The following is a 24,075-nucleotide window of genomic DNA, read 5'->3' as shown; positions in this document are numbered from 1 at the left end:
AAGCTAGGAGTAGATTTATTTGGGGTGTGACCCCCGCCTTTTTTGAGAGGTGGTTTGTCTCAGCGGGTTTTCACACGTAAAACTCCCCGGGCTGCGCAGGTAAGCTGCCCTCGCCTCCCCAAAAGGGCCTTCCTCTAAGAGAACCGAGGCCTCGCATCCGATTGCCACATGTTTGTTAATGAGGTCCCGGCGGGTGTCTTGTTACTTTCCGATGCGGTCACTCGGCTCCGTTGCCATGCGTGTCCTCTCGGCTCACCTGGTGCCTCCGGGGCGTACCTGCGCAGGGCACGGGATGCGCGCCTCCCTCCCGCCTCTGTTCTTCGTACCACTCGGCTTCCATCCGCAGCATCTCAGCACAACCTCGAGGCGCTAGAAGTTCCGAAGCACCAGAAGGGTGAAGGAGGAGAGAGCAGGCGGGAATCGGGCCGAGGAAGAGAAGTGACACGAGAGGTGCCCTGAACAGAGACGACGAGACCTCTAGGCGCTACGAAGAGCGCGCACAAATCAGAAAGAGGCGCAAACTACCAAGGTAGGGGGAATGGGGCACGGGACTTTGGTAATAAAGAGATAGAAGAATGACTGCAGGTAGAGAGAGACTGTGTGAGTCTGTGTGTCAGATAAAAACGGAAATAGACAGACAAAAAAAGAAAGAGACAAAGGGTGGACAAAAAGAGGTTACTCTACGTAGCGCTGGGTGGAAACGCAGCTCCCAACTTTTAGGACAGTGTTCACATTCCTGGCCAATTGTGTAATAGCGTAATGCATTCTGGGTGCTGTAGGTTTTTTTGTTTTGTTTTGCTTCAGTCAACTATTTAGACTAACACACATGACAGCAGTGTGTTGTAGGTGAAAAGGTGCCAGCACCCCTAGTGACAAGGAGATGCGGCGGACATACATACTGTGTCATTTAAAGAACATTAGTATGCACGCACGACTACACTGTCTAGTCACAGCACAGCAGATACAACAAGGGCCATCCATCCTAACTCACTCCTAAAACAGCTTCCCTTCAGAAAGCAGCCAGCAAATGAATGGGCAGCGGCCGAGGATGTGACTTTCCTTCCAGCTCTTAGAAAGGATTTCTCCAGAGACTGTAAGTGCGTCATCCCTGGAGAGCCTTCCAGCGAAACGCAAAGCACTGCATGGTCAGTGCGCCTGCGCGGTCACTCCCTTTGTTTATATGTTTATGCCATCTCTAGGGTGGGCATTAAGAGCTAAATCATCCCGAGGTGCTTGTTGTGTAGAAGGAATAAAGAGCGTGGACTCTTTCCCACTCCCCTGCAGCCTCTGTTATTCTGACCGAATGCTTTAAAGACGTCATGTTTGGCCGGATATGAATTGATGTTGAATGTTTGTTGTGCAAAAGAAGAATACCTCTTAGTATTTGAGATGCTAATAAAAATATACAATGGATGGAAACATCCCCAGGTGACGTGTTTCATAGCAGATTGATCGGGACCGCAGGCGCAGATGGACCCCACATTTCACAGACTGAAGCCCTATCAAGATGGCGAGAACTGGACCACTGTTCCTGAGGCCAGCATCATCCCAGAGCCTGGGACCCGCCATGTCAAGTACGTACACTCTATGCCAAGAACTACCACCATTGTGCCAATGTCAGTATTACATCGTTTGTGGGGGCTGCCAAGCAAAGCATGCACACACGTGCCAAGAATTACCAGCATTACACCAGGAACAGGCCCCATCATTCCTTGGATGCCCACAATATGCCAAGAATTATAACTGTTACACTAAAGCGAGCTGAGGCCAGGGTGACGACCACCAGAGCAAGAATGCCCACGGTGCATCATGGATGGGCATCCATGCCCATTGACGGTCTTTGCCTGTGGGAAACAACACTTACAATGCAACTTTTACAATGCACTACCTTTACAACAAAACTTTTACAACGCAACATCCATTGCAACGCATACCATTACAACGCATGTCACTACAACGCATACCACAACGCATGTCATTACAACACAGTCATTACAACGCATACCATTACAACGCATACCTACACTATCCAACACTTACCCTACTGTTGCACCCCCTGGAGTTAGAATAGTACTTTTTACCCCTACACTATCCAACTCTTACCCTACTGCTGCAAGCCCTGGAGTTAGAATAGTAATTTTTACCCCTATACTATCCAATACTTACCATACATGCAATGTAATGGTATGCGTTGTAATGGTACGTGTTGTAAATGTAGTATGCGTTGTAGTGGAATGCGTTGTAAAGGTAGTTTCAAAGAATTCGTTGTAATGGCATGCGTTGTAATGGAATGCGTTGTAATGGATATTGCGGTGTTAAAAATGCGTTGTAAAGGTATGCGTTGTAAAAGTATGCGTTGTAACTACATACATCCTTGCCTGTCGAAGCGATAAAAACATGGATGTTATCTTAGCACTAGAGAGGATAAAACTGCACAGTAGGAGCACTACTGCCACCAATCAATCAATTAATCAATCAGGTTATTGGATAGGGCAGCTAATCATCGGTGAGGGTCTCTAGGCGGTGGGGAGGGTGGTTGCAGTTCAGTCAAAGAGCCACATCTTGAGGTCCTTCCTGAAACGAGGCAGTGACAGCGTTTGCCTGAGGTGGAAAGGCGGGGAGGTCTGGGTCTTTGCAGCAAAGTAGGAGAAAGATCATCCTCCAGGCGAGGGCTTGTGGATTCGTGAGATAGTGGCCTGGGCCAGTTGGACGTAATGAAGATGTCTGTTGGGTGTGTGGAAGGAGAGGCAGTGGTTGAGGTATTTGGGTCCGTTGTTGTGTAGGGCTTTGAAGGCATGTGTGAGGTGCTTGAAGGTGATTCTTATGTTGAGCAGGAGCCAGTGGAGGTCTCTCAGGTGACCCGAGATGTATCTGTGGTGGGGGATGTCCCCTATAAGTCTGGTGGAGATTTTCTGAATGCGTTGCAATTTCTTTGGGAGGTTTTGGAAGGTGCCAGCATAGCGTGCGGTGCCGTAGTCGAGCTTGCTGCTGATGAGCGCCTAGGGGACCGTTCTTCTAGTCTCAGTGCGGATCCACTTGCAGACCTTCCGCCGCAGGCAGAGCGTGTGGAAGCAGGGGGATGATACAGCATTGATTTGTAAGTTTGAGAGCGAGGAGTCGAGGATGATGCTGAGGTTGCGTGCATGGTCGGAGGGTGTGGAGGTGGTCTGAGAGCTACTGGCCACCGGGAGTCATCCCATGCAGAGGGATCGGAGCTCATGATAAGGACTTTGTTGGAGTTGAGTTTGAGGCAGTTCTCCTTCATCCAGGTAGCTACTGCCTTCATCACATCGTGGAAGTTGTTCCACGGCTGTAGGTTCATCAGTGAGAATCTCCTGGGTGTCGTCGGTGTGGGAGAAAATGTTGTGTCAGTGGTTTCTGACTATGGCTGCAAGTGGGTGCATGAAGATGTTGAAGAGGGTTGGGCTCAGAGCTATGGAACAAACTCCCTATTGTCCTCAGATTAGAACAATCCAAACTCAGCTTCAGGAAACTCCTGAAGACAAATGTTTTCTAAATTTTGAGCTAAATTACTCTTAAAGAACTTCTAGTAAACCAGCAATGAGTTTTAAGCAGTGCTAGGAGGCCTGAATGGGTAGCTACACACTATACAAAAACACCTGAACTGAATTGAATGTACTTATTGTAAACATCTAATGGGCGGCCCACAGAAGTTTTTTGATCACTAAAATTCAGAATGTGGGTAATTCTGCCAAAGAGATTTTTAAGTCTTTGAAAGAATATACTAAATCTGCCACAGTCAGACATTAATCCCAGCTTCACCAGAAATGTGTGTAGCTCTGTTCACCTACTTCCATATAAGATTAGTAATATATAATAGTATTTTTACCAATAGACAAGCTTCTGTTAATTACAAGCAGAATATCTGTCCACCTTCAAACTCTCCTGGTCAGTTGGGAAGTTTTGATACTATAGTTTCGGAAGGGGTTCCTGAGCTGTTTTTCAAAGTCAAGTCGGGGTCTCCAGCTTTCCCTCTCCCTGCCTTCATATTTTCCTCGCATTGTTCTCTTTTTGTGACTCACTTTACTGATTTGTTTAATCTCTCCTTGAAAATGGCTAAGGTACCTTGGGCCAGATGTAGGAGCCTTAATACCGGTCGGAAACTGCCGATTTCGGCAGTTTCCGACCGGTATTTGGCTTTTGAGAAGTAGGGGGCATCTGATTTACAGAATCGGTAAATGTACCGATTCGGTAAATATACAGAATCGGTAAAATACTGAATTGGTAAATTTACTGATTCTGTAAATCAATATGTAGGTGGCACTTCACAGAGTGCCACAGGCCCTTCAGGAGTCGGTGTTTTACCACACAATCCTATTGTGTGGTAAAATACCGAATTCAGGTGTGCATGCACATCTGTGCATGCACACCTGTGCCATGTGACACACAAACATGCCCTTAGGGCATGTATGTGTGCCACATGTCACACAAGCCTGTACTTGGGGTGCTAGAGGGTGTCAAAGTGACACCCCCTGCACCCTTGCAGGATTCGGTATTTACCGATTCGGTAAATACCGAATCGGTATTTCCCATTGATTCCTATGGGCTTCAAGGCCCATAGGAATCAATGGGCAATACCGATTCGGTATTTACCGAATCGGTAAATACCGATTCTGTAATTGTGTTTTAAAAATTACCTACATCTGCCTCCTTCTAATTTACCGATTCATAAATACCGAATCGGTAAAATTCGGAATTTATGAATCAGTAAATTAGATTTACCTACATCTGGGCCCTTGAGTTTGGAAACTTGCCTATGTTGCACCCATTTTGAAAAACCTACAGCTTATCTTTTCTAATTAACAGCCAATCCTGCTGCTGTTCCCCATTAAGGTTTCTGGAGAAATTGACCACTTTGTGTCAACCAAATACTGGAGTCTTCCCAGTCAAGGTTCAGGGCAGCCCACAGCACTGAATTAACACAAGCAGTCACCGACTCTATCAGGACCAGTTTGGACAAAGCAAACTAAGCTGTTAAAATATTGCTTGATCTTTCTGCTGCGTTCAACACAGTCTCGCATGCAGTGTTGATCAAATTGCTTTATGCAATTGGGGTGCAATCACAGGCCTTGGCCTGGTTGAGGGATTTTTTGGATTGTAGATTCCAAGTAGTTTCTATTCTCCCTTTCAAATCCAGGACAGTTAGCAACACCTGTGAGGTGCTTTTTAACATATGTAGTCCCTTTGGCAGAGGTTCTTAAGCTCTTAGGTCTAGAGATTCTGTCTTATGCTTATGACACCCAACTGGTGTTGTAGTTTGGTCAAAGCATGGACATAACAGGGCCAGGTTCATGAACTGCATGCGCGTCATAGCTTCCTGGATGAAACAAAGTTGACAGTTCTGGCCAAGGCCACAGTAACAGATGGCCTGGTACCCCCAATAATGATAGTCCATAAATGTGACTGGCAGAAGATCAGAAATTGTTTTGAAAGAAAAATCTTATGTTAATACTTCCTTCTCTTATAAATACGTTCCAGATGCAGGATAGAATTAAAGACCTGTACCTCACTGTGAAACAAACTTCAAGCTGGTTCTTTAATGTCACTGTTCCTTTATGGTCCTCTGCAGAAATCAGCATGATATGGTGGATAATCATAATGCTGCATGAGTTACTGTAATGTATGCATTAATGAATTGCATGTTGTATTTCTTAACTCTCCCTTTTGGAAGTGGGCCTCTCTCTCTCTTTACCCTCAGCCTTTTTCCATCCCTTTAATGATTGGTAGACCTAGGATGGTAAAAGTGGTTAATGAGCAAACCAAGCAAAAACATCATTAGGGATACTTAGACTAGTGCCTGATACCGGAGAATCACACTGAAAATAGGAAACTGACACAGGGCCATCAGGAGTGACACGGGGGCACCAGCAAAGAGACACCATCACTTGTTTTTGGATAATGTCGAAAGTAAGGGGGAACATCGTTTACAATGTGGTGTTTACACCACACTACCTTAACAACGCTGAAATTCCAACGCAAGTCGTTCCTACGACTTGCACTGGATGGCGCTGTTGGTTAAGGAATATTGTAATTTTATATTACAACACCTTCCCTACTGTTACGTGGACTGGTGTTGGAATATAAAATTATAATATTCCACAATCCGTGTCCTCCAACGCAAGTTGTTGTAACGACTTGCGTTGTAATGGCAGCGTTGTAAAGTACCGCGATCTAAAAGATCGCTTTGTACTGACATACATCCAAAGTCAGGATGTAAGCTCTTTTAAGCGTAACCAGAATACTTGGCTTTTTAATAACCTGGGCAAAGCACTACACTACGCTCGAGTAGTTTGCAAAGTTTGCTCTACTTCGCACTACGTGAACTGCACGTAGCACAGTGCAAACATGTGTAGCATAACGTAGCGTAGTGCAGCGGTCATTTTGTGCTTGCTCGCGGTCCTCAAAGTCAAGTTGGCAACCGCGAGCAAACAAAATGACATCCCGTCGAGACCTTTTCCACGTTCGCGATCAGCAACATCAAGTTGCCGATCGCGAGCGTGGAAAATAAACCTCCCGGCGAGATTCTCAAAACGGGAAGGACAGGTTTCTCATTATGACCACTCGAGGTGAGAAACTACCAGTCCGCGTTGAGAAAGCTGCAGCTCGAGTAAAAATCTGCTTCAACGGTAGAAAACTACAGCTCGCACTGTGCAAGATGCCGTTTTCAATGATTGCACAGTGCCGGATGCTTGTCCGCACTGTGCAATCATTGAAAACGGCAGCTTGCACAGTGCGAACAGGGTACTACGCAGTTCACGTAGTGCTCTGCGCAGCTCGTGTAGTGTGAAGTGCACTTTGCATAGCTTCTCGTAGCGCTACTTCGCAAACTACGCCCAGCCCTACTTTTTAATGAGGCCTTTTAAACCACTCCCCCTTCCTAGTATAAGTTCCTTGATTTGATTTGGGGCATTGCCACATGAGCACAGAAACCGACACAGACACATTGACTGACACATCGACTTGTGCACAGTGAGAAAGGAGCCCTGAGACTATGACGCTAACAATTGGGCACTGACACAGGGGCACTTGCACATTGGTGCAGCCATTGGGGTACTGCACTAGGATACTGCCATGGGTACACTCAATCAGGAGCACCAGTACTGACAGGGGAACTGGAACACTGGAACACTGACAAACTAGTGCTCGGACACTGCCACTGGGCAGTTTCACTGGCAGATTGACCCAAGGATGCTACGACAAAAGGTTACTGACACTAAGATTGTGAAACTAGGACATTATGCCAGAACTGTGACACACCATAGGGAGTGACTGGATATGCTACAACACTGTACTGACCTGTGGTGAATGACGGGGGGTGCTGAGACACTGACACAGAGACTTTGAGAATGGGACACGGTCAAGGGACATGAATGCCAGAATACTGAATCTGGGGCACAGCAAATTATATGAAGATGTTGACATGGGCTTGGTGATAATGGAACATTTGACACGGGCCACAAAAGTTGCCACTACCTTGTGGGCACAGATACACCAACTCTACTCTAGGACACAGCAGCACTAGCAATCACACCGTAGCATCAACACAAGGGAACAGACATTGGCACAGTGCCACTTGGACCCTGTCAACAGAACTTCAACACTTTCATTGGGATACCGTCTTGAGGGCAATGACACTGGAACGCTGACAAACGGCACACACATATAGATACTGGGTCAATGGCATGGTACTCGACACAGAGGGGCACAGGGATGCTAAGAAACTGACACTGACACATAGACACAACACTTGACAGTGACATGAGACAGTAAAATTAACACAAAACACTCTCTGGTCAGACACAACATTGGGGTACTGAGCCTTCTTACTAATGTGGGTCACTGATGCTGGGAAACCGATATATAGACTCAGGCGATCACACTGAAACTGGGACACTGACATGGATATCAGGCACTGGAACACTGCCAAGGGTTTCAGCCACTGCAGCACTCCCAAACAAGGATTTTAGCCTCAGTGGCATGGCCAAACAAGGGTATCAGCGACAGCGGAACTCCAAAACAAGGGTTTCAGCCACAGCGGCACTCCCAAACAAGGGTTTCAGCCACTGCAGCACTCCCAAACAAGGGTTTCAGCCACCACGGCATAGCCATACAAAGGTTTCAGCCACAGCAGAACTCCCAAACAAGGGTTTCATCCACAGCAGCAATGCCAAACAAGGGTTTCAACCACTGGGGCACAGCCAAACAAGGGTTTCAGCCACAGCGGCAGTGCCAAACAAGGGTTTCGGCCACAGCGGCAGTGCCAAACAAGGGTTTCTGCCACAGCGGCACAGCCAAACAAGTGTGTCAGCCACGGAGGCACAGCCAACCAAGGGTTGAAGCCACAACAACACTAACGGAGTACACTTCCACTGGGCTAAGAAGACTCCAACACAGAGACACTATAATTAAAATGGGGACATTGACATCAGTGTGCTGATAATGACACATGGGTAATGAAACAGAAGAATTACCTTGGGAACATGGACTCTGGAAATCTGACCCCGGGCCCTTACATCGGTATATTTAGAAATAGAGACACTGGCATTCACACTGAAACATATGAGCTGGGAGTAATTTGCACTTGATTGTTCATTCAAGTTAGTTACTACTGTAGCACTTTAACCTCTCAGTGTACGGCACCCTATAACTCTGCACATCAGCAGTAATTTCCGGCTCAGCTTAACCTTTTTTTTTAATCGTGGAGATGCGGCCAGATGTAATTAAATGTTTTAATGTTAGCTAAAACGTTTGTCTTGTTTAAAAACGGTAATAGGAGCTTAAGCCGCGCCATTTATGTCCAAGATTACAGTTACCTGCACCTAACATGTGTATACACAGCGAGGCTGACTTTACTTTAGCTTTTGATGAAATTGTTACTACTCATCATTAACCCCGTATTACAGTGAATGATCTGTTCTATTACAGAACAGCACTTTGGTATGTTACAGCATTAGTTTTAAACTATGGACTTAGCCGCATCTGTTTGAGTCCCATTTTAACTTGGAATTGCTGCAAAGATAACGCACTATGTCAACTTTAGTATTTAGGCCCAAAAGTCTTGTTGGTAAATATCTATGTGCTAACTCATCGTTTCACATTGTAATAGTCACTCACAATTTAAAGAAGTATTTTATGAGCCTTATCTGCTTTTTTTAACCATTTTTATGAAACTACTGTTATGTATAGTGAGACATCGCTTGCCTGCTTACTATATTTTAATTGTTTTATATTTGTATACCTTATTATATTATGTTGTCGGCACTTTGATGGACTTGGTTGCCTAAATGAAGTATTTTTAATCTACATTAGCTGGGAGAAATAAAGAGAAGGAAACTGACACAAAGGCACTAACTCTAATGCTGAGACGTTGACAAAAGTGGGGTCAGACAGTGGCACAGGGATGCTACAATACATGGATTCTGATGCTAACGCTGATGCAAGTGATACAATACATGGGCACCAGCATGGAGGTACTAACACAGACCCATATGCATATACAGCACCATCATTCACACAAGGAAAGTGCTGGAGGAGCACAGACACTGTGGGCCCGATTCACAGAACTAACTTAAGACAAAATCCTAAACTCACTACTTTTGGTATTCACAGAAGTTAGGATTTTGTCTTAAAACAGACTTAAGACAGACTTAAGACAGACTTAAGACAAAATCCTAACTTAAGTATGTCTTAAGTCTGTCTTAAGACAAATTTAAGACAAAAACCTAACTTTTGTGAATACCATTAGGACTTTGCCTTAAGTTAGTTCTGTGAATCAGGCCCTGGGGCACCAATACTTACACACTAATACAGAAAGGGTGGACACAGACACAAGAGCCCTGATATGGTTACACTAACACAGAAACACAGAGAAATTCATACTGACACTGGAGCACTAACACAGACTTTAGGAAGGTGATAGCTGTCTTTGGGACACAGCAACAAACCGTGTGAGACAATGACACTAGGGCAGTTAAGGTAACATCGGGGCAATGACATTGGAATGGTGACACTGGGACAATGACATGGGCATTGAGATGGGGATACTGGCACCAGAACACTGACACAGGGAAACTGAAACTGGCAAAGGAAACATGGGCATGCAGATCCTGCCACCTTATGGGGACACTGACAGGCAGACATTGTGGCTGAAACTGACATTGGTGCATAGGGGTAAAAAGACACATGGGCACTGAAAGATACACAAGTTTATTGACACTTTGGGCCCGATTCACATAACTAAATTGAGACAAAATCCTAAACTTACTACTTTTGGTATTCACAGAAGTTAGGATTTTGTCTTGAGTTTGTCTTAAGACAGACTTAAGACAGACTTAAGTTAGGATTTTGTCTTAAGTCTGACTTAAGACAAATTTAAGACAAAATCCAAACTTCTGTGAACACCAAAAGTAGTAAGTTTAGGATTTTGTCTTAAGTTAGTTCTGTGAATCGGGCCCTGAGACAAGAGGACCCCAAGACACCAATGCATGAACACTAGGACTAGGCCAGGGAGACTGACTCGTAGAGCACTGACACTCAGACCATGGGCATAACAACAACCAAGCCTATGTTTCCAAATAAACAGCAATGATCTTTAATCGCTCTCCGCGGCTGGAGGTTAAAGCGTTGGCAAATGGTGCTCATCAGTAATACTGTTTGACTGTTATTCTTGAGGTAATAAATAGCCTCTCAGTTTCCACAAACAGTAACAACTCAGCCCTTCCCAAAATAATTCCAGCTGCAGGCTAAGTCAGTGTGAATTTTTAGAAAACACTTATTCAGTTTCCAGCAGAAGGCCACTCTGCTTTCCAGGATTTATCTGCCTTTAAACTGGACTCACTCTCTTTAGATCATCTAGGCAGAATCATAAGTAGTTTTATGATGTTTATACCAAACTGCAATTTTTCACATTCTTACGATGCATGGCTCACTATAGAAAACTGGATTAATATTTGGGTGAGGTGACTAGCCACCTCAAAGACATTAAATTAATATGCGCACAACCCCCTGGTAGCTATGGGGCAGAGAAGATAGGCCTAATGTTAGGCAGTGTGGAAACTATTTATGTAATACCAAAACAGTAATAAAGTTGAAAAGCAACCTAACAAAAAAGTTTTGGAAAAATAGAGTACAATTTAGTACACAAAATGATACCAAAGAAAAACCTAATCAGGAAACCAGAGATGTGAATCTTTAAAGCTTTAAGTAGGAATAGTACCAAAGAACCCCAGAGTGCCAATGAGAGTCAAGGATCGAGTTGACCTAGGCCATGAGTACTCTCAAACATTGGCCCAGGGTTCACAAATTAAAGTCTGTGGTGTGTCCGAGGGCCGCACGTATGCCAGCAGGAAGGTGGTAGGGTGTCTGGGTGGCTCTGGGATTGTGTAAGAAGATCTAAAAATTGATAAATAATCAGGCAAGCATTTATTTGCAGGTTAATAAATGCTTGCATGTCTATTTAACGTTTTATCTCAATATAAGGGTTTAGCAACTTAACTGTATCTAGTGCTGCTGTTCACCTTGGGGGCTGCATGTAAAGGTTAAGCGGGCGGCAAGTGGCCCGCGGACCGTACTTTGAGTATCACTGACCTAGGCTGTTGTGTGGGAATGAGTCCTGGGCACACCCTTACCAATGGGATAAAAGCTGCTCAGGCTAACCCTACCCTCTTTTGGCATTTTCAAGATGGTGTAAGTCTTTGGCCACTCTACCCTTGGACTCTGAGGTGTGTGTGTGTGGGAAAGGGGGTTGCACTATGATAATTCTAGTGAACTCCCATATCTAATAAAATCCTGTTTCTGACAGTCACTGTAGTCCCAATAAACCTAGAGACATAAGTCTGGTAAAGTAAAACAGGGTTTTCCAGCATCCAGACAGTGGATACACAAGAACAGTTTTGGCATGCTGTTTCCCTGCCTTTCAAGTGTGTCCCCAGTGTTATATGTAAAAACCCAGAGACAGACATCTGTTGGGACAAAGGAAGGATCCTCCTTAGTTGTCAGCTAAAATGTGCCTGTGATAGGACAGGCCTCTTTGAAGTTAATCCAGTTTCTGGGCCAAACTCCACTGGTCATCCGGTCAAGAGAAATATATTTCTGGATTCGTGAAGTGGAAAAGCAAATGGGGCTCCAGAAGCCTGAGGCAGGGAAAAGGTCACTTTCAAAAAATTATCTTATGCTTAATATTTATCAAAAATCCGACTTCACTGTTGAATTGAGTCTTTAATAAATATTAAAAGTGGCTGTTTAGTTATAGTTTTAGAAGCTCCTAACTGAAACTTAACATTATTAGATGTAATAAAGTAACTCAATATTTCATATGGAACACCAAACCTTGCTTTAGTGAAAAGGGTTATTGGGGCTTTTTAACAGTAAGGATATGTTTAACATTAAGAGCCAGTGGATTCAAGCTAGCCTGGCTGATGAGGGGTGTTACCCCGAAACCAGTCCCAGGATGCTTGTTTCCGGTCCAGGGAAGACATAGCTTGGCAGTTCAGGCTGGACTGCTCCCATGAGGCACCGGGTCAAGACTGATTATCCTAAAGCTGTGTCTTCACTGGGGTGGCAAAGTGAGCTGAAGAACGCTGATGGATTCAACCCAGATCTTTTGACTGGGGATGAGTGTCTGAAAAGTTTGGCGCTCCGTCCATCATCCTCTTGTGTTAGCATTAAAATCCTACAGGTCCTACATTTATATACCATTTACTCTGACCTTTGGGCATATGGCATACCTAGGCGTGACCTATAAATATTTATAAGGAAGGTTTCCAACTGTCAAAAGGGTTAATTCTGACAGATGGAATTGTATTTTTTACATTGCTAAATGGGTTAGGCCTGGAGTCATGTTTGCACTACCTGTATAGTAGATGGCACAAGAGGTGCTGCTGTCCACTTGTGGCATTAAACTTCCAGGCCCTGGGTACATCTTGTACCATATACTAGGAGCTTATAGGTATTATAAATTGGGTTGTTGGTTGACTGGGGTATGATCCCTTTTCAAGCAGCAACCACAATCCTAGTCAGGGTAAGAGGCAGGCAAACCCTAAATTAACCTGTGTTCACGCTCTGTTTACTTGGTACAGAGCAGTCAGACCTTATTCGAGGCAAGTGTTTTTTTTCAACACTTCAAACAGTAGAACATTGAAAACACCACACAAAAAGATCCCACACCAGGTTAGAAAATAGAACTGACTTTAATAAACAGAATAAGACCAAAACAACCAAAATCCAAGTAGTATAACCTGAGTTATTGAAGTTTATGGTGAAATATAGCACCAAAATGCAGAAAGCGCTATTAGGAGACTGGACTGGAACAATGTCACAACTTCAGGCTGCCCGTGATGTTACGCAGGTCGGTTTCAGAGACCCATTTAGGCACACTGAACAAAGTACCTTAATGCCTGGTTGTGGTACATTTCATGGAGCCTCAATGAAGATGCATCATGCAGTAGTGGTGATGTGGCGAGCCTGTGGTGCAAGGTCCTGTTGAATCGTCATTGAGGATTCTGTCAACAGGAATTGAGATGTGAAGTCTGGTGTCGAGGATGCGAGGTGCAGCCTTGGCGATGTGTCAGTTCCAGTGAGCGCTGAAGTTACAATGTAGTTATGTTGTTGCAGTTGAGGCTGCCATTGAAGAGGGATGCAATGAGCTTGCACCAGGAAAAGCATTGCACAGCAGCGGCTCTGAAGGCGATGCGTCAGTCCCAACATGCAGCAGTCATGTGTGTCTTTTGCGATGGGTCCAATCTACACAGCAGCTGTGATGTGTTGGTTCTGCTCGGGGATGTGTCGCTCAGCTGAGGAGATGCAGCAGTTCTGCTCAGGGATGCACAGCTCAGCAGAGAACATGCGTTGGTTCTGCTGACAAGCACCTTCGGCCCATTTACCTCTCCTCCTCCTCCTGTGCTGTTCCTGGGACAGTGTAATCTTGCGATATGAATTGTTGGTTAGTTTTAATCATGGTCCATCTCTCAACATTTTGAGGCAAGAGACTAGTCCTTCTGACTGTGCCAAATGTGCCAGCTCCACTGAACACATACCCAGAAGACACACTGGCTCCCAGACAAGCCAGTTACTTTATTGTCAGCCTGCTGAGCTCTGGCCATTGGCACATCTTTCCACACTAATAAACCAATGGGTTTGTATTGGTCATCCAGGTAGTTTTGGATGATCCTATGAATGGTCATTGGTGCTGCCACTTGCTTTGTCTCTATTCCATTTGCCTCAGAACTTGACTTAAACCCTGTCACTTGAAATCAAGCCAATGCAGAGGTTGGGTTGATTCTTCTGTTGCTGGTGTGTTGGCAGCTGTGAGGCAACAGCACTGCCCCATCTGAAGGGTGAAGGCTTCACACTAGAACATCTTCCAGGGCCTCTAGCTTCTAGTCGTTCCTCTTCCAGGTCTCTTGCTTGGACAGCAATCCAAGTCTTATATTGTGAAACATCCCCTTCTGAAAAATTAGTGAAAGTGGCCTATATTTTTTTGAACTGTGGATCGGGTATTGTGGCACAGAATACTCTTTGGATGACACAGTCTCTCTTTGCGGACTTTTATTAACAGAAAAGTGAAGGATTAAGCTCAGAATCAACTCAGATGTTTCTTTGCTCACCCTGGTGAACCTTTGCAACACCTTTTTAACTAGTCCTGCAGCAGATACAACTGCTAGATTGTTGGCTCATTGTTCTGTCCTGCTTGATGACCTCCTATGTGAAAACCTCAAAAGAAAGTAGCATTTGTGTCAGGCATTTGGCTAATACCCATTTGTTCATCTCCATGATCATTCTTCTCCCAGTTGCATCTCCTCCTCTTTGAAGGACCTTATTGGTGATCTGTCTGTAGAGTATCAACATGTTATCACCATCTGTATGTGGCTTCAACCGGTACTCTATTAGCACGCTAACTGATCCTCAACTGCTTCTGGGCTTTAAAAGAATGCCTGGAATGAGTGCAGATTATTCTGCAGGTGGCCAGTATGTCGCTGACTATGTCTTCTTTTTTGAGAAAGTTCTGAACAATCAGGTTGATGCAATGCCCCGAATGCTTCATGATATTATTGTCATTGGCCATCGCAACAAATACAATTCGAAGACCTATGGGACGAACCCATTGAAACACCTTGCTGTTGAAATCTTCCAAGACGTTTGCAGCTGCATGAGATTTCCCAATGACAAGCAACGCTTCTGTTGCTTGCCGCAAAAGCCTGTAAAACATTCTTTAGGGCTGAGACCTGCAGATAGCTGTTGACTAATCCCCATAAAAAGAGACCTTGTGTGTGTCATACACAAGCAATCTGTTGCTTGACAACTGGTCCATATGTCTGATATAAAGTTGATAGTTCAAACAGCACTCTGCTGTAGAGATTGGCAAACCAATTGCATTACATCTTGATGGAGCACTGGAACAGCAGCTCTGGCAAAAGATGTCTGGCTGGAAACCTTCTATTTTGGGCAGGTGGGCGACACACATTCTAAAATTCCACTCCTTCCCCAAAAGAAAAAGGGAGGTGGTCCAGCACTAACATTTTAGTCAGCTGACATGTTAGTCAGCTTCCTTTTAATGTTATTTACATTTACGTTCAGGTAGTTGCATTCATAGGCCACCTCCATCCTAAACATGCCCATAGTAGTAGATTGGATTTATTTCTTTTGCCGTGCCACTGACAGAGGTGACGTCTGGAGAGAACCAGGCAGTAGCAGATTCAATGGGTATTTTGGAAGAATCACTGTATGGAGTGTTGTCTGTATCTGAGTCTTGTGCAATTTTAGGTTGCTGATGGGGGTGATGCTGCCACACTGCAGGGGATAGGGCTGCTTTGTGTAAAGCTGTTATCCTCTTCTTCCTCATCACCTCCTGTTATCAGCATGATTGAAGCTGCTTCCTCTCTGTTCCACCCCCACCAGCAGATATCTCTTTAAGGCGCTCCTCCCACCGGATTGCTTGATATTTTTTCATTTGGGATGCTTGCCTGCAATACCATAATGTGAACCTGTCTTACCTCAATGAACACTCTCGTGGCAAATGGAGCAAACTGCAGTGTTATCCTTCTGCTGGCTAATTGTAAAGAAGTCCCTAACTTGGGAGGAGCAACTTTTAAGCATGCCACTGCCAATGCCTTAAGAACTGGAGGTAGGTGAGTATGTCATTTGCTTCTCTTCATGGTATACTTTTGACTACGGTAATGGTGGATGCGGGCCTCAGCAGGGTCCTAACAAATATGGAAGCTGGAGGTGGTGGTGGAACTAGTGCAACATACTTCTGAGCAGGTTGAATAGGAAGGGTCATTTCAGTATTCTTTGAATTGCCCTCCACAGTGACAATCACTGGGTAATCCTCATCACTGTCACTTTCCATAATTCTAAGGCTCACATGAACTTTCCTTTTCACTTGTCTCTCGTGGCAGGTCCCAGGCTTGGCAGGAGTCCAATCCATGACCAGATCATCAGAAGGGGGCTTTGAAAAGATAGTAGAGCAAACTTTCTTTTTCTTGCTGGAGATTGTGAAGTCAGTGGTTCAAACACTACTTCTTACTCAACAGGAGGCTCAACCTCCTGTTCTGCTCTTACTTCAGGAAGAACTGTTGCTGGCTGCAGCTCCTTTTGTCCACCTTGCTCAGTTTCCTGAGACAATTGGGTACTTTGCAACTGAGACCAATCCAATTCAGACTCACAGCTCATCACCATGACTGCAGTGGCTGCCTCAATGAGAGGCATGGGCTTGGGCTTAGGTTGGGGTGGTGCTGTTGTTGATACAAGAATGCTACTCCCAGCTTGCTGTCTGGAGGACTGTGCTGCAGGCACAACACGTCTCTTGAAAAAGGTAATATGGCCAGTGACAGCAATTTGCTTCTTCTCTTCCCCACTGGTCACTTTCTTGGCAGGAATACCTTTCTTGGGTCCATCTTCAAGCTGTAGCAGTTGTCATTTAGCTGCACAAGGGGAAACAGAGGCGGAATCAGTTGGTCTGGCAGTACTGTTGGTGATGTCTCTTGTGCACCTCAGAGCAAACAAACAATAAAAACATTCAGTGAAACGTGGCATTTTTGCTGTTTGAATTATTCACCCAGAAAATATAATTTAGTGAGATTATCACAAATAAATAACAATGCTATATCCATTTGAAACAAAACCATAACATACTATATTTCAAAAACAGATTTAAAAGTGTACCATATGTGCATGTAAAACATCTGTGGCAGGTAGGGAGTAGAGGGAAAAGAGAGTAATCCTTAAAATGAATTCTGGTGTGCACCTATGGCAGACAGGAGGTGCAGGGAAAAATTGTATAATCCTTAAAAATATAATGCTGGTGTGCGACTATTTCCTAAGAGACCTATGGCAGGCATGGGGTGGAGGGCAAAAAAGAATAATCCTGAAAATTAATCCTGGTGTGTGCCTATAGTAGGAAGGGGGTGCAGGAGAGGGTGTTGTGTAAAGGCCTGAGCTGCTAATTTCAGATCTGGGGGAACGAGGCTTGAGTCTCGGTGTTGGCTAAACAGCCTATGATTCTGGGATTTCACTAAATCTCCTGTGCCCACAATTCAAGACCTTGAGACTCTCACTGTGATTTGCCATGCTTTAAAAATCGTGGATTTACAAATTGTGGATTTAAAAAAATTAATGCTGGTGTGCTTTTATGGCCCAAGAGACTTATGGCAGGCAGAGGGGGCATGAAGAAATCAATAATGTAAAAAACGTATTTCCTGGTGTCTCACTGGAGACTATGCAAAATCCTTGGCGAGGCAAGGTGGTGCAGGGGGAAATGAAAGCGTATAATAATATAAAAACAGTGCACATACCTACTAAAATCATCCTCAAGCAAATTAAACTGATATCTGTAAAAAAGATTGGCCAGAAACAACAAGGCATAGCCCTCTTCTATCAATGTATCTGGGACGCCCCATGCACCCTACAAATCTGGTAACATAACATGTCCCTTGAAAATGACTTTGAAAATTGGAAAAAAGGATATAACACACTGGCCGGCTTCACAAAATGGCGTCTGCCCATGTCTTCAAACAACAACAAGCAAGAAGACATGGACAATGAAGAATACATTAAGAACTGTGACAAAAGCAATCTGCTGGCTACACAAAATGGCGGCCGGCCACATGTTCAAACAAGAACAACAAGAAGGCATGGGCAACAAGGAACACATGTAGGCCTATGGCAAAAGCAAACTGTACTTCGCTAAGGAGGGTCCTTCACCTAAGCCGGAAAGGTAGAGAGGTATTTCCGGATGTGGATATGTCCTCCCAAATCAAATACTAATCACTTGAGGTATCCTAACCTGTATAATAAAAGCTCAGCACTAAACATTTGTGGCGTCAACCACTCAGGCATGGGGAAGGAAGCCATTCCTTTCTGTTAAGTAACCCTCAAACACTAGTAGTGTCATGCTTCATCATCTGGTTTAACCTGACTCCCCTCACCCATCCAGCCTTGTCTTCCCAATACCAGCCGCTCCAGCTCTGCACCATATACTACACAAAGTCTTCCTCTTTAAACCATATGTTAAAATTCCCATCATATCAAATGCATCATACAGACATGAGACAATACTAACCATAATGAAAATACAAAGGTTGAAACAAGAATCAATTGAGACCTCACAACTCTCTACCTTGAAAAAAGTCAGATAATTCAAATGCACAGTGCAACTTGCATTTCCCCCAACAGCATAATATGAGACTGAAAAATAAAATCTAGGAATTCCACGCTATCCATAAATGAACTCTCAACAACTTGAGATGCTGTTGACCTTTAACCTAAATAAAGGGCGAATATTTACTCCTGGAATTCCACCCACGCCACTATAACATAGGAACCTGTTTTGCTTCTAAACCCATGGTCTGTACCATAAACATGAACATTTCTGCTTCATCATCAACCCTGAGAAGCTATATCTCACTACCATGCATGGTTAGAATGAGTGATTTTGACCACAAAGTGGTGCCAAGTTGACCATATTAGTTTGCCTAAGAAACAGAACCTACTTGCCTATCACAAAATATCTTTCAATATATCAATGCATGGCCAAACCAATTGGCGTTATCAGCGGACACTTACATTCTCAAAGTTGGCATGCTTAGTTTGAACCATAACCATGTTCTGCTGAACTAGTTGGGAGTATGTCTTATTCCCATCACTCTTCATAATCAAAGATCCATTGAGTTTTCTTTTTGTAATATTTTCTTCCAGCTCATTAAGCATGAATCAAGCTATGGCAGGAGCCAATGGGGTGCTTGTGATTACTCAGGTGATCCCCCCAACCCAGCAGCAGCAGATCCAGGTCGGCACCAGTGTCTTCCAGAATGTCCTATGCCAGTTTCCAGTGCCCTTGCAGAGGTTCATCAAAGGAGAGCCAAAGGCCTTGGGGGTAAGTAGGTTTCTAGCTTGATAGAAGCACTGTAGGCACCAGCAATATAATAATTCAAAACCCTTAATGTTTTTATACCAGCATCCGTCTTCTATTACTAACTTTAGACATATATTCTGATGTGGGTATTAAATATCTCAGTTTGGTGGCTTTGCTTTTACTTTGTAGATACACATATAAAGGTTTTGAGAACCTATATCGATTATGCGCTTTGTATCACCACTTCGATGGTATAAAATAACAAACACATTCATAAAGTATGTGAAATCTCTTTATATGATAGTAGTCCAAATTTTAACTCAGAAACAGAGTCCTTGTAATATTCAATGGCCAATGAATAACACATGCCACAATACATCCCCAGGCAATAGTAATGCTCAATGTGTAATCGAATCTCGAGACCTTTTGGGGTCCTTGGACATCCTGGACCTTCCTCCAGCAGCCTGTCTGTATGTGGTAGTTCTGGCTGGAGTACCACCCCGAAGAGCCAATCAAAGAAAACCTTGGGAGGAACTTAGATACATAAGTGTTTTCGGGCTAATCAAGCATAAAGGCTTCAAGTTAGCTAATAAGCAACCTACTAATGGTCCAGAGGGTTGGTTGGCCTAAGAAAACCATTGCAGGTGACTAATGTGATTAACCTCCGAAAACTAGCAATAGCTTGTAATCTACTAAGACATCAGTAAGATAACCAAGTCTTGCCACTAGTATTTGTTGCCTCACACTGGGTTACTTTTACAAACACATGTTGGCAGGCCCTCAACACCCCCGCCACCTTTTGCTGGGAAATTGATTTGCCACCAAAGAAGGCTTAGATGAATGGGAATGACTGAGATCTAATCCTATTGATAGAACAGGCCTAGCAATTACTGAATATTGAAAGTGGTGAGATGCACACCGGCGTCATCCAATTTGTTAATGTTTAAACCAATTCAGAACTTTTAAGTCGTGCAAGCTTGTCCGCACTCCGCCCCATTGCGCTGCAATATTAACAAAACACCTGGGAACCTACTCAGATTCCCCAAGCTGCACAGCCACATATCTGAATTAATCAAATGAATTAAATTAAAATAGTTTAATGCTCTACGTATCCATATTTTCCACTTTTACTTTGAATCCTTCTTTTTTTCAATATTTATTCAATTAGCTTTACTCATTCCAGTATTTTGCAACGATATTCACACAAGCATAGGAGCACCATAGAGTTCCACATGTCACGATTTTATTAAAAATAACCCAATGCATTTCGGGATTAAGAATCCCTTCATCAGGGGTTTCTAAAATATAAAAGAAAGTATTTTAAATGATGCTATCAAAATTATCATTACACTCCCAATACAACTGACAACCGAATTGCTTCCGTTTTACTCTACAATTATTTTTCCAGTAAACATTTGAAGCACCATTTCAAATAGCTATTACTGAGCCATCTTAAGATCTTGTCCCCAAGAACACTCTTGTTTCTCAGCATAACGTAAAGCCCTAAAAAAATACTCTAAAAATGCTGAGCTGGAATATAGCCGGGTTACAAACCAAATTATCATGACCCGATTGGCTCACCTTCATCGCCCAGTATGACATTCTGATGCTTCAGGAGACCTGGTTACTAAATGAGGTACACATGAAGGGTTTTGTCTGCTTCCACAACCAACCATCGCTGTCAAGGTCAGGGCGTGCGATAGTGGGGATGGCAACTTGAGTGAACATTAAGGCCGGAGGCAGTGTAAAGGCCCTTGAGATAGTTCACCCCAATTTGTTGACAAAAAGGTATAAAAGAGGTTGGACACTTCAGTTAACTAACTTTTATAATAATGATTTTATCATGGGCACAGCACCAAATTTATCTTCCTATTGGAGCGTATCTCTGCTCTCCAGAATATCACAACAGAGAGTGGTCTAACCGAAGCCGTTGGCTTTTTTATAGGGGGAGATTTCAATCATAGACTTTGCCCAATACTTTCCTTTTATCCCCATAGAAAGAACCCTCATGTCAATTATGTGGAGGACATAGCTGCTCGGAAATACCCATAATGGAAGAGGACGCAAGCTGATCTCCCTCCTGGCCGCTCATGATTTATTCAATGTCATGGATATTGTATACAGAGAGTATGAAATACCCCATACTTTCAAAGGCCGAGGCCAGAATTCCAAAATATATTAGTTTTTATCCTCTAATTTTGTAGACACTCTGTTACATGGCAAATTGATCTCCTCAAGCTGTAGCATCCACAACCCTGTTGAAACCTGTAGTGATTACAACAGTCAAGGTAAGTGTAAGAGCACATACTTTATTGACTGTTCATCTCCACAGCTTCCAGGAACGGACAACCTCCTGGATTCAAACAGTAACATTCCATTGCCATAACAGTGACGTCATAGGACTAAGAGTATGGAAGAACAAAATACTAATAAGGAACTACTACAACATCTCCTCTCTTTCAATAAAGAAACAAAAGAAGAGAAAGATGAGGAAATATAAAGAACATACACCGAGGAACAAGAAGACAAGAGAATAAAATGAACAAAGGAAAAATGGACCAATAGAAATTAAAAGCATAAAAAGTGGAAAGTAAAAAAATATATAAATGTTTAGCCAAATATTATTGCAATACATAAAAAGCATAAACTACAAATATAATAATTTTGGACTTAAAGATTTATTCGTTTGGGCGAAACACTCGTCCTACCACTCCGAGGAGGAGGAACATATATCAAAGAGGACTTCCTGACCTGAGAAGACTGAGGCATATTCTCATGGGGCCCGATTCACAGAATGAATTTAAGACTCAATCCTAAACTTACTACTATTTTGTTATTCACAGAATGCACTTACTGCTTTTGGCATCCACAGAATGAACTTACTACTTTTGGTATTCACAGAAGTTAGGATTTTGTCTTAAGTCTTTCTTAAGTCTGTCTTAAGTCTGTCTTAAGTTTGTCTTAAGACAAACTTAAGACAAAATCCTAACTTCTGTGAATACCAAAAGTAGTAAGTTCATTCTGTGAATGCCAAAAGTAGTAAGTGCATTCTGTGAATACCAAAATAGTAGTAAGTTTAGGATTGAGTCTTAAGTTCATTCTGTGAATCGGGCCCATGGACATTACCCCTTTTAGAAACAGAATCAGGCTGGACGATGTTGTTTGTGTCAAGACCCAATTGTAGAAGCACCTTTATTGGAATCTTATATATCCTAGAAAGATTCCACCATTTTTTTCCATTGACTCTAACAGCAAATTGAGAGGTGGCATCCACCCTAACAAGAGGACCAAACTTAGAAATTCGGGGAAGAGGGTGGGAATCTACCCAAATCTCCCTTTTGAGGCTGCGCAAGTCAATATAAACCCTAAGAGTCCCATTTTTTTCAGCGCAACCACCAAAGGAGATAACCAGAGTGAAGACTCAATGGGTTCAATGACACCAGACTCATACATCTTCCTAAGTTCAAGTGAGAGATCGTCCCTGATGCTGAAAGGCACATTACGTAATTTGTGTTTGATCGGAAGAGCCCACTCCTTGATCATGATAAAGTGTTTGAACCCTTTAACACAACCAAGTTTATCACCAAAGAGTTTAGGAAACTTCATGGAACAAGAAACTAAACTCTCTCCTTAGGGTTGTTCACCCACCGCAGAAACCTGTTCAGAAGTGCCAGGCCTAAGAGTCATTCCGAACAACCCCTGGTGGTACCAACCCAGGATGTTGAGACCCATTTTGGCCACACTAACCTTCCCTTGGATGTGCCTGTCCTTAAAAACCAAGGAAGTCACAAAGAAACCTGTCAAATCAATTTTCTCCCTTCATAAGAGACAGGGCTTCTGTCAGGAGGATTGAGAGGTCTGTTCCCCCAAGTACTCTCAAATAGCTCATTCGTAATCGTAGTAATCCGAGCACTCGAATCCACCGGTAGGTGCAGACACTGCCCATCAACCAATATATCTACAATAGGATCAACACCATTTTCAGAATCATCCTTAACAACCACTACAAAATCAGTAAGAGAGCTAACAACTTCACTTATAGAATCACTCTTAGGTTCCTCAGAATACACAACATTTATACTCCCCCGAAAACCACCCATTTTGGCGAAATGAGCTTGTTTGCTACATTTAGGACAAGAAGCACCTTTGAATTGGGAAAATGCAAAGGGAACCCACACTTATTACATACATTCTTTGAGTAAGATTTCTTCTCAACCTTATTAGACAAAAATCTGTTACTTCTTTGTTCAGATTAAGTTTTAGCTTTGTCTATCTGATTTTTTTTCACTAAAATCTTTTTGATCTTTAGCTACAGCTACAATATTCTTCTTTGATTTAAGTTCTTTAGATGCTTTTTTAGAAAGTTCAATACTCTTGTCAATGATAATTGTCTCATCTGAAGAAGGGTTCTTTAAAGTAAGTAATTTCTCTTGAACTTTCCTCTCCCCACAATATACAACAATTTTGTTTTGTATTAATTGGGATGTAAAATGTTCAAATTGACATTCAGAAGCAAGAATTCGCAATGCGGCTACATAGGACACAATGCTCTTGTCACACTATTGTTTTCTTATAAAAAACTTGTGCCTAGCAACAACTCTGCTGCTCGATACATCAAACTGTTCCTCTAGCATACCCACAGCTTGATCATAAACATTCAATTTCTCTTTACCCTCAACTACATTTAAAGGAGGAAGATGTTCCAA

The 24,075-nt window shown here is 43.2% G+C and overlaps 1 protein-coding gene across 1 annotated transcript in view; it reads left to right on the top strand.

Moving 5' to 3' along the window:
• Nucleotides 1-273: 273 nt before the first annotated feature.
• LOC147663436 (membrane-spanning 4-domains subfamily A member 4A-like) overlaps nucleotides 274-24,075 on the top strand; it is a 101,936-nt gene continuing 78,134 nt past the window's right edge. Inside the window, exons 1-3 of the mRNA XM_086950463.1 lie at nucleotides 274-529; nucleotides 1,429-1,574; nucleotides 19,213-19,390. Of these exons, the coding sequence (XP_086806589.1) occupies nucleotides 1,471-1,574; nucleotides 19,213-19,390 (282 nt within the window). The 5' untranslated portion in view covers nucleotides 274-529; nucleotides 1,429-1,470. The remainder of the gene's footprint in view (nucleotides 530-1,428; nucleotides 1,575-19,212; nucleotides 19,391-24,075) is intronic.

This window comes from Lissotriton vulgaris, unplaced genomic scaffold (genome assembly GCF_964263255.1).
Source record: "Lissotriton vulgaris unplaced genomic scaffold, aLisVul1.2 SCAFFOLD_336, whole genome shotgun sequence".
Taxonomy (NCBI): Eukaryota; Metazoa; Chordata; class Amphibia; order Caudata; family Salamandridae; genus Lissotriton; species Lissotriton vulgaris.
The sequence above is the reverse complement of the archived record's forward strand: the minus strand, read 5'-3'. Positions and strand labels throughout refer to the sequence as shown.